The 15,851-nt window shown below is 40.4% G+C and overlaps 1 protein-coding gene across 2 annotated transcripts; it reads left to right on the forward strand.

The window, feature by feature from the left end:
* Nucleotides 1–1,050: 1,050 nt before the first annotated feature.
* Nucleotides 1,051–12,766, forward strand: LOC138026839 (uncharacterized). 2 transcript variants are annotated; one of them, XM_068874329.1, is made up of 5 exons: nucleotides 1,051–1,267; nucleotides 6,364–6,465; nucleotides 7,145–7,246; nucleotides 9,735–9,836; nucleotides 12,483–12,766. In XM_068874329.1, exons 1-5 carry the CDS (start codon nucleotides 1,091–1,093, stop codon nucleotides 12,522–12,524), a joined length of 525 nt encoding a protein of 174 aa, XP_068730430.1. In that variant the 5' UTR covers nucleotides 1,051–1,090; the 3' UTR covers nucleotides 12,525–12,766. The 2 variants fall into 2 exon arrangements, with proteins under 2 accessions (XP_068730430.1, XP_068730500.1); XM_068874399.1 differs by lacking the exon at nucleotides 7,145–7,246 and having other exon boundaries at nucleotides 1,061–1,267.
* Nucleotides 12,767–15,851: the final 3,085 nt, after the last annotated feature.

Consider the following 15,851-nt stretch of genomic DNA (forward strand, 5'->3'; position numbering starts at 1 on the left):
GAATGTCTACAGTTTGCCTCTTCTTATCGGGAGCCATGGCTGCGAGTCATGCGAGCTATGCTAGTCAACATGCGAGTCAACATGCGAGCCACACAGTTATTGAAAGCTAACCGTCTAAAAATGAGTGCTTAGACTTAAAAACTGTTTATCAGCGCTATTTTAAATGGATGCTTAGACTTAAATGAAAGACTCGCACGACTCGCATGCCGGGCTCGATGGCTTGCGGTTGTGTCAAGACCTTTTGTTGGTCTTCTGTCGTCAGCAATAATTTGCCTCGCTCATCAAGAGTTGATGTATTACATGAATAACGAATTCTGCCAAAGATTCTAGTACTGAGTAATATCCCGAATAACACAGTTTGAATGTGAGAAGAAACCGGAACTCCGCGTTGACTGAACAACAAGCTCCGGTCATTTTTTTTTTTGTTGATATCGTTGCGTCTCGCTTTGAATATAAAAAAACGTACAAACAGTGAACGGTCAGTAACTCAGAGGATTGTTCACCGCGATCCTATATTTCTTTCCTCCCGCGGAATTTCTCTCTTTTTTAACCAGGAAGTGAATTTTAATTTCGCGTCTTATTAGTTCTTACAACCAGAAATTAAGAGAGAAGTAAGATAAGTGGAATTTAATCTTTGAGTGCGAGTTAATTTGCTTGTAAACGAGATGATCAATAGGTGTAAATTGTACTCAGAGCGCCCCTCAAAGAAAGAGTATTAAAGCATTTAGTTTGGTTGTTTAAATATCCTAGTAATAAATTACTCACGATATTTAAACAAATTTCAAAGTAGCCGAGATAATTGATGCAGTGTCCCTTTTATTTCATTTTAAACGAAAGCTTGCGGGCGGAAAGGCGAACGCTAAGGGGGAAATTAAATTTGAAATCGACTCTAGAGCGGGCGTCCTTTCACAACAGATAACAATTCAGCTTGTGCGAAGACGATCCAATTCAAAACAAAATTGATTTGTACAGGAAATATCGTTAATATCAACCCATTTGTGAAAGACAGACGAAGCAGGTGTGTGGGCCTTTGTTTACTTGACTTATTGAGGCCAGAGTTTGCTATAAATTAAGGTCTGAGAGAGTCATAATGCCAAGCGAAAATCATCTTCACTCACATCTAATTCCAAACATGAAGCTTCAAGGCTTGGTTATGATTCTGGTGCTCGGCTTCACCGTTGTTCTTCTTTCTTATTGCATCGAAGCAAAATCTACTCACATTTCGCCGATAGAACATAGCGGGAGAGAATTGAACGACGAATTTACGGTAAATATTGACATAAATTCTTCTTTTCGTGAAGTATTAGCGCTGTAAATAGTAGCACTGCAAAAATGCTTTAATTAACCTCAAAATTTGTTCAGAATCCTGAACAAAGAGCAAACCGTTTTCTCTTATCATGTAATCTCATATTGGTTTTTTTATTTGTAGACTTGAAGAACTTAATTCCTTTGGTCAATGGTGTTTGACTATAGGACTAGACTAAGTGCCTTTAAATAAAAATTCAAATTCCTTTGCAGTTTTACCCTACACTTACTTATTCCTGATCTTGTTAAAGTTTGTAGCGTACGTTTGTGAGCGAAGAAGTTTTTGTTGCAGAAAAGAGAGACAGGTGGTTAGTCAGTCATTCCTAAAAGAAAAAAAATCTTTTTCTCTTCTTTTCCCCTTTATTGCTGTTACCAGGGTGGTAAAGGTTACATTTCGAGTGCGAGAAATCCTTTGGCAAAGCATGACTTGAATTCAACGAGGTATGCCCTACAAGAATGATCAGAAAAGCAAACTTCTCCCAATTTTATTTTTAATGGCCGGAGTTTCTCAATATTTGAGTAAATTTGAACTGCATTAATTTATGCAATTCTGTTTGCCAATCTGAGCCAATAAGAACGGATGCAGGCAAGCAAGCGAACCAATCGCAATTGTGAGTGCCATTTGTACGAAAACGTATGGGCTTTAGCTTACGCAGTAAGAACTCAGAAGCGCGCTCTATCGATTAGTTCCGGAGTTGAAATGGCCACTCGAAAGCCCAACTTAAGGAGGAGTATATTGTTTTCTGTCCGCCAGTTTTCGGGCTGCTATTTACTGGGTTGCCAAACCCAGTCGGAATCTGCGTTTCATTTCTCCGTATTTTTTTTTTCCGGGCCATGAAAAGTCTTGCCTGTCATTCCCCTGCTAAGTGATCTATTTGTGCTTATTTTGTTAGGTTTGAGGGGGGTGGGGTAATGCGTAGATTTCTCCGGTGCACACGGGAGGACATTTAATTATTAAACTGGAATGGCGTCGAAAGTCATTGTAACGCGAATGGCGTTTTCGTGCATCTTTAAACAAAATATACCTTTATGGAGCTCAAGAATGGAAGGTCACTTAGAAAAACAACACAGGCGGTTAAAAAATATATCCAGAACCTTTAAAGTGGTACTATGATCAAAAAGTTACCTTACCTTTTCTTTTTATATTTCGAAAGTATGTATTATAAATACCTACCACGCCAAATTTTAAGCCACGACTCCGAAGAGAAGTCCGACCTTTTGAACTACGAATTCTCGATATGATTGCCCACCATTACTCAATTCAAAAATGACCGAGTTCAAAAGAGAGACTTGGGTCGAGAAGGATGTGACGTCATCCAATCATGACATCAAAACAAACGTGGCTACTTTAGTATGCCGAAGAGGAGTGCGAGGTTCGTGTTTTATCCTTCGTGGTGTGTTTTTGTCTACGCTTGCCTTGGAAAAGATTATACCGTCTAGTCGTTGCGTTGTGCAGGGTTGCAGCAATCCTTCCAACCCTAAAGCGGGAATTTCGCTACACAATTCCCCTGTTAACCCAAGTTTTATAAGAACTCAATGGAAGAGATTGGTCTCCTCTCACCGGGCAAACTTCAATCCCCCAGGCCGTTTTGACATTTCCTCGGAACACTTCACGGAGGATTGTTTCGCTGGAACGATTTATCTCGGAGGTGCGATGAAACGCCTCCAACCATCTTCAGTTCCGACAATATGGAGGAAGAAGGATAAGGGCCGATTTACACGGTACGATTTTTGTCCCATGCGACTTACGACATGCCCACGACATGATTTACGATTGTTGTGTACGTCAGAAAAAATGTCGTAGCATTTTAAAACGCGTTTAAAAACGCTGCGACAATCTTAAGTCATGTCGTGGGCCTGTAGTGAGCTTGTCGCATGCGACAAAAATCTTACCGTGTAAATCGGCCCTAGAGAGCCGTCTACTTCAAGCCGTGACCGTCGAGTGGCGAGGGTTTTCCATATGTTATTTCGCGGGTATTTACCGGTGCATAGTTTCCAAGCATCATCTCTCGGTACTTTATAAGACTTATTATTATTGGCTAAGTAAACTATCATTTATAATTTCCTTGGTTTTCGTTTTTTCTCTGCTTCAAAACTAAAGCGTGACGCTTTGAAATCCTGTATGCCAGGCCCGTTTGTAGTGGTTCATGTTTTATGCGGTCCTTCACGTGTAGCGCATCCTGTGGTTTGGTTTTTAGTTCTCTCAGTTCCTTAAAGAAAACTCGTAATGGCTGTAAAATTGTTGTTAAAATTGTCGTTCTAGTTCTTGTTGTTGCTTTATTGTTGCATCGTACTCGTCGTCCTCTTCCTCCGTAGCCAGAGGCTGCAGTTCTTCGTCGTAAGGAAGAAAACCAACACCTTGCTGTACTGTGTGTTCTTCTGATTCAAAGTCCTTGTCTAGCTCCCTTTCCGACGAAGAAGGAGAATTCGAAGGAGACAAATTCATCGCCATATTGAAGGTTTTATATGGCGTTGTTATGGCGTTGCTGTGTTGTCTTGATTGGATGACGTCACAAGAAGACCGCTGATACAAATAATAGCAGACCTACCAGTTGGCGATTTGAGTAATGGCGGACAGGTTTTTGACGAGTTTACACGGTCTATTTCTTCACAAGAATAGTGTATCCTGATCCAAAATTTCAAATTTATCATTTTTTGGTCATAAACGTTGTAGTTCAGTTAAAAAAAACCTGGAAAAAAATCTAAAATTCTCGTCATAGTACCACTTTAAAGCCACGAGTAATGGTGTTCGACAACAGTTTATTTTTCGCCGTTGGATATCAAGTAAGCTTTGTTTCTAATATTTTACTACCTTGGTGTTATATACAACACTAAAGTCAAATAGCAATTCTTTTATGGATTTGACAAACATTGAAGTAATCGAACTCCTTGAATGCATCACTATGTTTACTAAAGTTGCATCTAAGTTGTCTGGCAAGTTACATTCATTTTGTGACTCAACTCTGCAAAGGTAAAAAAAATGGAAATGCAACAATGAAAAGTTATTTGAATGAAAGCTTGTTGTCTCTTTTGAGCTTTATTATTTACGGTCAAGGTTCTTTCGAAAAGGGTTTGATGTGAACTGTCAGAATTTTTTTTAATTGCATAATATGCTTTGTGACAGCGATTGTGTGTTTCGTCCGCACGCACGCAATTGAAATAGGAAGGACTTTTTGCCTCTTATAGCAAATGTGTTGTTTGTTTCAATAAATGTTTCGTTGGAAAAGATTTCTGTGAAATTTCCCCTTTTTGTACATTTATCACGTTGTGTAATTTTCGAGCTTAGCAAATTTGCATACGTGTGTTGAAATGTGATACGAGGAGGATTTTTGTGATAGCAAACTGTAAGCAGAGCATAAGTCACGAAAATAACCAGGTCTGTTTGAAGCGTGCTTGAGTTTCAACAAAATTTTCCCCAAAATGGGCAAAAAATTGTGACGCTGATGAATAATGAAGTAGCTGCTATTCCCAAAACGATGGAATTACCTTGTGATAAATAACCTCGTTTTGGAGAGTAATTTTTTGACTTTGCAGAAACAATGGTCAACCTCAAGAGTTGGGTGATTATGATCTTTGTGTTGAATTCGCACATTTCTTGTCAAACTTTATAACACTTGAAAGAAAAATAAAACTAACAAAAACGAAAACCCGGTATCTCGGTATCTTGCCATCATTTGACACAGATGCTTCACTGTTTTGCGAGTAAACACGCCGCGGTAACTTGATCACGGCGCCCGCTGAATTCGATGTCACTTTCGATTTTGCGTTTTATTCGGTGCAGCCAAAAGTACAATAACAAAATTCAACTTAGCAAAAATCTCCCAAACTGTTTTTCGCTGATGGTAATTTTTTATACTCGTGGTTCAAAAGTAATGTTGTTTTCAGGTCGTAAATTTTGTTACTGATGGCAAAATATTTTATTCTTGATCGACAGTCCTGAAAACTTTCTTCTGCTCTTCCTAAAAACTGTGTATCAATATTTATTTACTTTTGCATCAATATTTGTTTTGCATAAAGCAAGCTAACAAAATCTGTACCTTGCTTGGTTCGCATTTGTTAGCTTCCGTCCTATGGTTCTGTTACGAATTGGTATATTCAGGTAGGTCGCCCATCCAGATACTAACCCCGCCGGACAGGGGGAACTTCAATGAACTTTTCTATTTCAAAGCTGTCAGATGCTCAGAGTGCGCGCTTAAACTTGTGGTGAAAAGAAGTCGCGAGCGACCTGTCAGCCCAGAAGCCAGTCGGTTCCCTTTTATTTTCTTCAATCTCTCTGAGTTCAGCACTTTGCTGGTAACCACATATCTTCTCAGGGGGCTATTTATCTAAGACTTCTACCATGGCACTACAATATACAATACGAAAACAATATCGTGTACTGTTAGAGCAACATATTACGCAAAGACAACTTGAATTTCCTGGAAGACAAAACGCAGCTCAGTTGACAATATGGAATAAAGGGCTGTGTTACTTCAGTACCATACGTAAGCAATGCGTGTCTACTTTTTTCTAAAGATGACAGGAATTTTGTTCTTAGTGACAAATGATTAATAGGCCGATAGCCAGGTTTTTAACCTCAGAAAAGGAATTGTTTCGTCGTATGAACGTGTGAGCCAAAGGGCCTCTGCTGGTACGACGGGTGATCCCTTAGATAGTCTTAATGATCCCGGACTTAAAAATAAAATTGCTTGGAACGCTGCAGTTTAATACCACCCAACTCAGTCCCTTCTAGCACAGGCAACCCAGTGTACGCTCACGGAGCGTCTAGTTCATCAAAGATTCGTATCAACTTGCCCTGCTGTCGGGAAAGAACGTTCTTGTATGAATACAGCAAACGTCCTGGTATACAGGCCATGTGCTACGAATTCTGACACTGCATAATACGATTAAAAATTACATTTTCTTCACTGTGGAATAGGTACACGAGCAAAGCGGTCTTTTAGACCGCGAGGTGCGGCTGTTCAGTATCAGTGATTAATTTATTCAATTTAATGTTCTCGCGGCCTGTCACTGAGACGAAATGAGAGATACGCAACTTACTGATTGAGTATCTTTTAGGACGAACTACACAAAGCTGATGATAAAGAACCACGACAGTATAACTATATCCCACCTCCTGAATTTGGAAGGAAGAAGGAACTTGATGGTGCGGATTTCATGGTAATAAATGATATTTGTCGTGTTTAGAAAGTAAACTGATTACAGATACACTTAAAGAGCGAAGGTATGCCCTACACGAACAATCAGAAAATGCAAACTTCTCCCACTTTTTTTTAAATAGCCAGAGTGTTCTTAATACTGGAGCAATTTTAAACTGCATTAATTTATGCAGTTCTGTTGCCAATCTGAGCCAATAAGAACGGACGCAGGCAAGCAAACGAACCAATCGCAATTGTGAGTGCCGTCTGAAGGAAAACGTATGGGCTTTCGCCTGTGCAGTCAGAACTCAGAAGCGCACTCTATCGATTAGTTCCGAAGCTGAAATGGCCACTCGAAAGCCGAACTTAAGGAGGAGTATTTTGCTTTCTCTCCGCCAGTTTTAGGGCTGCTATTTCATAAAAGATTCAGATAAACTTCCCCTGCTTCCGGGAAATAATTTTTAGTAAGAATACAGCAAACGTCCTGGTATACAGACCATGAACTACGAATTCTGACACTGCATAATACGACTAAAAATTACATTTTCTTCACTGGAATAGGTACACGAGCAAAGCGGGCTTTTAGGCCTCGAAGTGCGTCTGTTCAGTATCCGTGATAAATTTATTCAATTAAATGTTCTCGCGGCCTGTCACTGAGACGAAATGAGAGATACGCAACTTACTGATTGAGTATCTTTTAGGACGAACTACACCAAGCTGATGATAAAGAACCACGACAGTATAAGTATATCCCACCTCCTGAATTTGGAAGGAAGAAGGAACTTGATGGTGCGGATTTCATGGTAATAAATGATATTTGTCGTGTTTAGAAAGTAAACTGATTACAGACACACTTAAAGAGCAAAGGTATGCCCTACATGAACAATCAGAAATGCAAGCTTCCACCACTTTTCTAAAATGGCCGGAGCAATTTTGAACTGCATTAATTTATGTAGTTCTGTTGCCAAGCTGAGCCATAAGAACGGGCGCAGGCAAGCAAACGAACCAATCGCAATTGTGAGTGCCATCTGAAGGAAAACGTATGGGCTTTACCCTATGTAGTCAGAACTCAGAAGCGCGCTCTGTCGATTAGTTTCGAAGTTGAAATGGCCACTCGAAAGCCGAACTTAAGGGGGAGTATATTGTTTTCCGTCTGCCAGTTTTCGGGCTGCTATTTCATCAAAGATTCAGATCAACTTCCCCTGCTGCCGGGAAAGAACGTTCTTGTAAGAATAAAGCAAACGTCCTGGTATACAGTCCATGAGCTTGGAATTCAGACACTGCATGATACGATTAAAAGGCCTACTCGGGGACCTTAAGTCGCCATAGCTCGCCTTAGGTCGCCTTAAGTCGCCCTAAGTCACCTTAATTCCATAAACACATTACATCTTACAGTTGGCCTAAAACAGTTGAGAATGAGTCAATAAAGTAGCGGCAGATCAAGGGAGGCATCCTAATGTAATCCTCTTGGTTAATTCAAAATAAAAAGAGAATAATGGGTGGGGCAGGGGGTTGCCTCCTGATACCCATTTGAAAGATGTAGATGAGCCTGGTGAACTCCTGCCATAACACATATCGGGAGAGGCTAGTACACACAAGGCGACAAGCAGCACAGATACATGTAAGTGTTTGCAGGAATCAAATAAGTCCTCATTAAATATCTACGACAAGCCTTTTTTTACCTTTGCCTTGCAACATGGAGACACCACAAGAAAGAGTCCAGTCTCCACGTATTTTATTTTTGGCAATATATTATGCCATTTGCTTGTTACAAAAACAAGTATTAAACATGAAAGCCCATAAAAACAGTTTAGGCCTATGCTATTAATTCCTCACCTTTGTGAGGAGCAGTGATATGATGCCTCAAAATATTTTTGCAACTTTAAATAACGAATATGACGGATGAAATAACCAAACAAATTAAGGCTCAGAAGCAAGAATTGAAATTATTTACCTTAGATGTAATACTGATGTAGGATTAACTTTAACTAAAGAAAGAAAATGTCTATTGTAAGGTTGAGAAGTCTTACTCTAAGCATTTCATGCAATTTTGTTCGAGTTACATAGCTAGTCGCGTTCTAGATGAAGACGCTCTTCTCAAGAATACATGATTTAGTCAAGCAGAAGGGATTAGTTATTCCGTCGGACAAAATTCTAAATCTTGATCACATATTTTGTCACCAAATGCATGCACGATGTGTATGATAACACTGCACATCCACTAAACTCCACAACTCCGAGGAACCTGCACGTGTAGGGCAAGTGTTACATGTACGTGCTGGGTGTACATTATTCATATCTGATGCAGGAATAAAAAGGTCAACCGTGCCACAAAAGCTCAAAATACTTTTCTTTTAAAACCGCATTGTGCTGATTGATCGCGAATGGGTTTGCATGTACCGCTGAAGGAAAGGCTACCAATTCTGAGAATGTTATGGTCACGTGGCTTGACTCAAGCTCTCGCGAGTCTGCACACAGAGACATGGACACTAGCTGAGAGAATCAAAATGGCGGAGAAAAGATTGTTGATGATCACGGATAGAGAAAGAGCCTATAAAGTGTCAACAATGACCAAGAAAAAGAAGTTTCATTGAGAAAGACCTTGGCATACGGTACTCGTTACGTTGTATTGGAATGTTCTGCCTATCTGAAGAAAGAAAAGAACATTTATTGGTGTCACATAGACATGTGACACTGTCATACAGCAATTAAAAATTGTGAAATAAATAAAGGATATTACATGGCTGCACGGAGATACAAAATTTGTCTTAGAGTTTCGAAAAAATATTTTCAACGCGAGAAGAGAAATTTTGTATCTCCGTGCGGCCATGTAATATCCTATTTATTATATAAACACCAATGAAATACTAAATCATTTCACGAAAGGCATCGAAAGGCGCGATTTTCATATGTAACCATAGCAACAGTGATCTTTTCGTGTGTGCAGATATGTTTTAGCGTGAAAGCTCACTTGGTATTTTATTGCTTTTTATATAACAATAATAATAATAATAATAATAATAATAATAATAATAATTTCATAGTTCTTTTCTCATTTTGGAAACGAAATGTGGAGACTTTTGATCAGTTGATATTCTGTGTCTTAATTAGAATAAGCAATTTAGTGTTGTGTAAGGTTGCCTTAAGTCGCCTGATATTTTGGGCATTTTTTAAGTCGCCGTAAGTCGCCTTAAGTTACGGGGACTTAAGGTCCCAGGGTAGGCCTATTAAAAATTACATTAAATTACACGGTGGATGAGATACGCAACTTACTGATTGAATATCTTTTAGGACGAACTACACCAAGCTGATGATAAAGAACCACGACAGTATAAGTATATCCCACCTCCTGAATTTGGAAGGAAAAAGGAACTCGTTGGTGCGGCTTACATGGTAAATGATATTTGTCGTGTTTAGAAAGTAAACTGATTAGAGACACACTTAAAGAGCGAATTAAACTTCGTTTATAAGCATGAGTTTTTCATAGTAGTTACGGAGACATAATGCAGTGTAGGAATACCCACAACATCAGGGGAGTGGGTGGATAACCTGGCGAACAATTTTTTCCCCAGGTCATCTCCTGTTCCCGCCCTTTGGAGCGAGAGACCCTGGGAACGAGGTTGACTGGAAAACAACTTAGTCATTCGACACTGGATTGTGCGCTTACGTATGCAAAAGATAATATATTTGGAATTTTATCGAATCGCGAGTTCTAAACAAATTGTTGTAAAGGTTCAAATTTGCCGCCGTTTTCGCACAATAAAAATCATCCCAAGCCTTCGCTCCAAGGAACTGTAACTTCGCGGCAGTTCAGACCACGAAACGTGACTTTATCACTTCAAGAAAACAAATTTCATTTTTAATTAAACTTTTCAAAAAACCGGGCCAGGTCTTCAATTCTACCGTTGCTTTCAACTTGTGGAAAGGGAGTGCCGAAAACGTAAACTACAATTTAAAAATCTAAGTAAAAGTCGAGTTTAACTTCGATAGGAGGCGATTCTTGGATCACATGCGAATATTCGACTTACGAAAATTAGACAAATTGTAGCTTTGGGCACTTTAAACCTAAACGTCAAGTATTATCAGCTCTGAGCAGGTTAGCGCTGGCATTATTCTTATTGTTTTTGTCCAAATTATGGGGCATTGCATGTGACGTTTTAAGGCTGACTGAACTTTGGATTTGTGAACGCCTCTTTAGCAAAAGCGAAAGAGGATTGAAAGGCCTACTTTACTTTGCACTACTCTACTTTACTTTACTTGTAAAGGGGATTCGAGTCCATGACCTCTGAGATGCCAGTGCAATGCTCGACCAATTGAGCTATATGGCCCACCATTTTGAAAGTTCGTAATAAACCCGTGGAGGGTGGAGATACGCGTTAGAGACTATACTAAATGTATATACATGAAGAGCACATACCCGAACCCGTGTCCCCCTGGTTACCAGTCGGGTGTGCTAACCACAGTTCACCATCACGACAACCCTGCTGGCAACAGAGCAATCAGCGAAGTTATTGGTTGAACACGGGGTTCCCCGGCGTTTAACATTCAGGAACAGGACGTACATCGGATCATCCGAGGATGATTCATAGGCATAATTTCGTTGGAACGATGTTGGAATGCCAGCCTCGTTGATTCAAAATTACAATTTGTTACTACTATATACTACACCATTAAACTACTATATACTACAATTTCAGAGAAAACCATACCTTCTTTTATACAAATTAGATAAGTAGCTAATCAATTCACTAGTGTGATGATCTGATCTACGTGTGAAATGAAGATTATATAGTAAGAGCAGGAGCCAATGACTAAGTGCCTCCCAATGCAGTATATCCTTGAGTCAACCTTTGCGCGTATCTTTCTATTTTTAGAACTAATCCTTCAGCAGGAGACTCACATTTACAACAATTTACATCAATTTGCACAATTTGCATACATTGTTTTTGCTATTTTTGTCTTTGTCTCACAAAAACTTTATTCTGATTGGCCATTCTAAACAGTGTGTGCAGAGCCGAAGAACTCGTGGCGTTCTAAAAATAGAAAGATAAGAGCAAAGGTTGACTCATAGGGCTTGTATGGGTGAGGCAAGCTCCTACTCATGCGCTTCTGGTAAGAGCTATTGTTGGCGGCTTGTGAAATTTGCTAAGTAAAACTTATTCTCGTGGCGGCATTTCCGCAACGAAATTTTTCGTGACTTTTTACCCTGAACAACAAACGTTCAGTTTCAAGTTCGACAAAACGTTCGAATTAATCTATTGAGCGTTCCTTCACGTGGTCCAATCCACGATTCAGGGTACACCGGTGGTCCATACCTGACACTGGCCAGCAACTGGCTATAAGTAGTTATGATAATTCAAAACCTCCTTATAATGTACGAGTGAAGCAACCTATCAGGTCACCGATTAAACGTTACGTGCACAAGCTTTAAAAATTGATGAAAGCCTCCCTCGTTAGAATCATTTGTATAAAGCATACCAGTAAGGCTAATACCTTGTTTTTCTTGTATGCTGATGTTTTCGTCTTGAACCTTTGCGCGCACTCCAAACGGTTACGCTGTTTGGGGAACGTTCTTGAAGCCGTCCAATTAACTTACAGGTCGTGCTTTTTCGGATCTATAAGCTTAAGCACTCGGCTTCGCCTCACGGTTTAAATCCGATGAAACTCAGACTTCTGCTCGTTACTTTATTAAACAGTGCCTTCAGAACTGCCGTTAAATTATCATCCCAATATCATTTAATCTGATCAGTTAAGTTAAGAGCCTGGTTGACAAATTTCACGATCATTTTTAAGCCTTGGTAAAACGGACTCGCAGGTAGACGCAAGTTCACAACTTGCGTGTACTTGCGAGGGAACTTGCGAGTCTGTTTGGCGACCCAACGCAAGTCTCTACGCAAGTTTAACTTGTGGCTACTTGCGACTACTTGCGAGTCCGTTTGACCAGGGCTTTAAGTCTTCAGTTCAGCCGTGTAAACATGCATGTATTAAGACCCCTGCCCCACCATGGTAAATAAGAGCATTTTACAATTTTTCTTTCAGGAAAACCCAGAATGGCTTCGTCTCAGCGAAACAGATGATTGACGTCAGATGCGTAACATAGATGGTAGACATGTTTACTAAATTGAGAGGCATCGAGTACTTGCTGATTTGAACAAAGGATATCTAGATCTTATATTTTCTCAAATTCGTCTATTCCCTCATTTTTTGTTCTGTCTGAATTTCTAAATGATGGTTAATTCGAGGCATATACTATAGGATATATTTTCCTTTGATCAGTGTATTTAATTTAAAGACGATGCATTAAAAATATTTTTCCACGGAAATCTTCAAATTCTGTCTTTATTGAGGTCTTTTATTATACCTCGCTCTTTTGAAAACTACATTAATTACCACTTAATTAATGTCAATTACCACTCTAGCCTAAATAGAGTTCGCCAGTCTTTGATGAGAGCCTCGTTCATCCAACGTGATGCGCCGGGCTTCACACGAGGGTATGTCAAAAAGAGAGAGGAGATTCTTTTTTTTTTTATCCTCGACGACCATTCTCCGTCGACTCTTTTTATGATGGCGAACGGACTCCATAGGGATTCTAATCGCGTGGAACACATCAATGGCAATCAAAAGCACATCAAGGGAAGCCTCAATCTCTCATACTTGGCCGACAAGTTAACCCTTCCCCGAGTAGATTTATCTATAGAATACCCCCCTCGGAGATTCAGAACGCTCACTGTTATAAAAGCCAATCAAAACAGAGCTATCTCAGCGTCACGGGAAATACGATACTTTTCGCGGGAAAAATCTGTTCCTAAAAATAATTTATTCGGGAAAGGGTATTTGCAAGAGACCTTGACGAACTCAGACAGCTATGAGTCCGTATCGGCCTCTATATCTTTCTCTTTATGCGTTTACATGAGACCGATCTGACAATTAACTCAGACCGGACTGACTTCGTCTCCGTTGCTGGACGGAGACGAAAACTTCTCGTACCGGTCTGACTTCGTACCGGTTTCATGTAAGTGAAAACAAAACTCAGACACGTCGAGAAATTTCAAGCCGGCATGCTCTTGGGTCGGCCACATATTCATTAGACAAAACATATCATTTCATCCCGAAAACAGGCATCAAGTATCATGCCCCGGTTTCATGTAAACAGCTGCGTGCGCGCGGAAAGCCATAGTTAAGAAAATATGGTAACCCATCGATGCTAGAAATTTTGATTTTGGTCACGGTACGACCTTACGTCTGTCCACCCCTCCATGAATGTCAATGTGACGAGTATCACGTAACCATATCACGGGCACAAGTTTAGAGCTCATCGTGGAGAACACAGTGGTCACACGTCTGCGTATACCCAGATGGATAATCTTTTTTGCCAGCTGCGCGCCAATTTCCCACGCAAAATTCTAAAGGGAAACATTGGAAACCGGTGTAACCCAAAATTTGCGAAACGAAATTGAAACGTTTATAGAAATCTGTAAAAGGAAAAAAAGAGTAGGTAAAAGGAAAACTTAAGACTTTCCAGACACAAAATTTATTAAATTACCGGTCTTCTGTTTATTTATCAATTTGTTTTGAGCTTTACCAAAAACATTTTACGTCTTCAAAAACGGCGCCATGCTGCGAGCTGACGGCGTAGTATATTTTTATTTGTTATTATTAATCATGCGGAAGCTGACGACAAGCGGTGAGTAAATGAAGAAAAAATTCGTACAGAAAAAGAAAATTGCAGTCATTCGGCATGGCTCAGACGAGCTGGCAAAACATTGGCAAGGGCTGGAGGGAGGGATTCCGTCTGGATCGCGGATTTGTTCGCGGCACAGAAATGAAATCTATCGAAACAATAAGCCATGTTCGTGTCCTTCATACCTATCCCTGAACGGTTTTAGCAGGTATTCGAAAAGGTAGGAGAAAACTTACCAGATTATAGACCTGGGACAAACTGGTGCTGTAAACGCAAACTGGAGGCCGACAAAGGCTTTATGGATCACATTAAATACATTCCACGGAAAAGCAAGGACTACAACAAGCAGAAGGTAGAATACTTTTTAACTTTGACATTTCACGGATTATTTATATTAAGCCCGTTGTACAAGTAGAAACATAACCAAATATATAAATAACGAAGAAAATGTCACTTACTGGATGCGGAGGGCCCACGAAAACAGGAACAGTCTCACGAAAATACTGATCAACAAAGAGGCAAGTCTAGTTGATATGTATATATTTATTTCTCACTTTGATATCCAGTCGGTCTTATTTGCTTACATTGCATTCACATGTTTAATCAAAAGTAACTCATAAAAACGATTAAATCGCTTTAATTTTTCAAGGCTCTTGCAAACTCTTTCCTTCACCGTTTTTTTTTTTTTTTGGCGGGTTTGGGCGAGGAGACGGCTGACACTTAGACTAGAACCAGCCAGAGCTCTCGGATCGCAGCTCTGGGAACGAGAATGGCCACCTTTTCGCCACTCCAACACTCCAACGCTTGCACGTGCGCAGACGTTTGGCCGCTGTGTTATCCATGAGGCAATACTCCAACAGTTTCGTCACCAGAGCCTTGGATCAACACGAGGGTCTGGAAAACTCTATCTACGAGAACATGCGCCGTAGGGTTCTTGTAGCCAAAAAATGGTTATTTGAACCTTACGGCGCTTGCTCACTTCTCGTGCTAACATGAATGCACCAATCAGAGACGCTTTTGATTGTTCTTCACGAAAACCAATAAGAAGACAGTTGGTTTAGGGTTCCCCAGAGCTTTTCTCTCCCTCAGTCAAGAGAAGTGCTCTGGGGTCGAGATTGATACTCCACTGGACACTCTACCAAGTTTACAGCATACACCTTTAACATTAGACATCACAATCTCGACCCCAGAACTCTTCTCTTGACTTAGGGAGAGAAGAGCTATAGGAGACCCTGAAACAAACTGTCTTCTCATTGGTTTTTGTGAAGAACAATCAAAAGCGTTCGTAATTGGTCAGTTCATGTTAGCACGAGGAGTGAGCAGGAGCCGAGGGTCAAATAGCCAATTTTTGGCTATAAGAGCCCTACGGCGCATCTCCTCCTACATACAGTTTCCCAGAGCCTTGTGTCGATCCAAGGCTGTGGTGACGAGAGTGTGGACAAGATCATGGCCAATTCACACGTGTCAAAACAAGGTATCCGCTGACCACTATCAAGTGACCATATCGCGGGCTCAAGTTGGACCTTATCGAGATCAGCAGGACCAGCTCCCAACGTCAGCTCCCAACGTCAGTGGCTTCATAGCTCACTTGGTTAGAGCGTCGCATCGGAATTGCGAGGTCACGGGTTCAAACCCCGTTGAAGTCCTGAAATTTTCAGGCTCCTGTACGCAATTACGAAAATTGCGTTCATAACTGCGTATATCATACCTTCACTTGATTTCATATA

Source organism: Montipora capricornis, chromosome 1 (genome assembly GCF_036669925.1).
Source record: "Montipora capricornis isolate CH-2021 chromosome 1, ASM3666992v2, whole genome shotgun sequence".
In the NCBI taxonomy this organism is placed as follows: Eukaryota; Metazoa; Cnidaria; class Anthozoa; order Scleractinia; family Acroporidae; genus Montipora; species Montipora capricornis.

Bases quoted from the DNA above. Each gene is read 5' to 3' on its own strand.
- LOC138026839 (XM_068874329.1), top strand. From the start codon at position 1,091: ATGCCAAGCGAAAATCATCTTCACTCACATCTAATTCCAAACATGAAG. The intron at 1,268-6,363 runs GTAAATATTGAC...AGTATCTTTTAG, and splicing joins AATTGAACGACGAATTTACG to GACGAACTACACAAAGCTGA. The intron at 7,247-9,734 runs GTAATAAATGAT...AATATCTTTTAG, and splicing joins TTGATGGTGCGGATTTCATG to GACGAACTACACCAAGCTGA.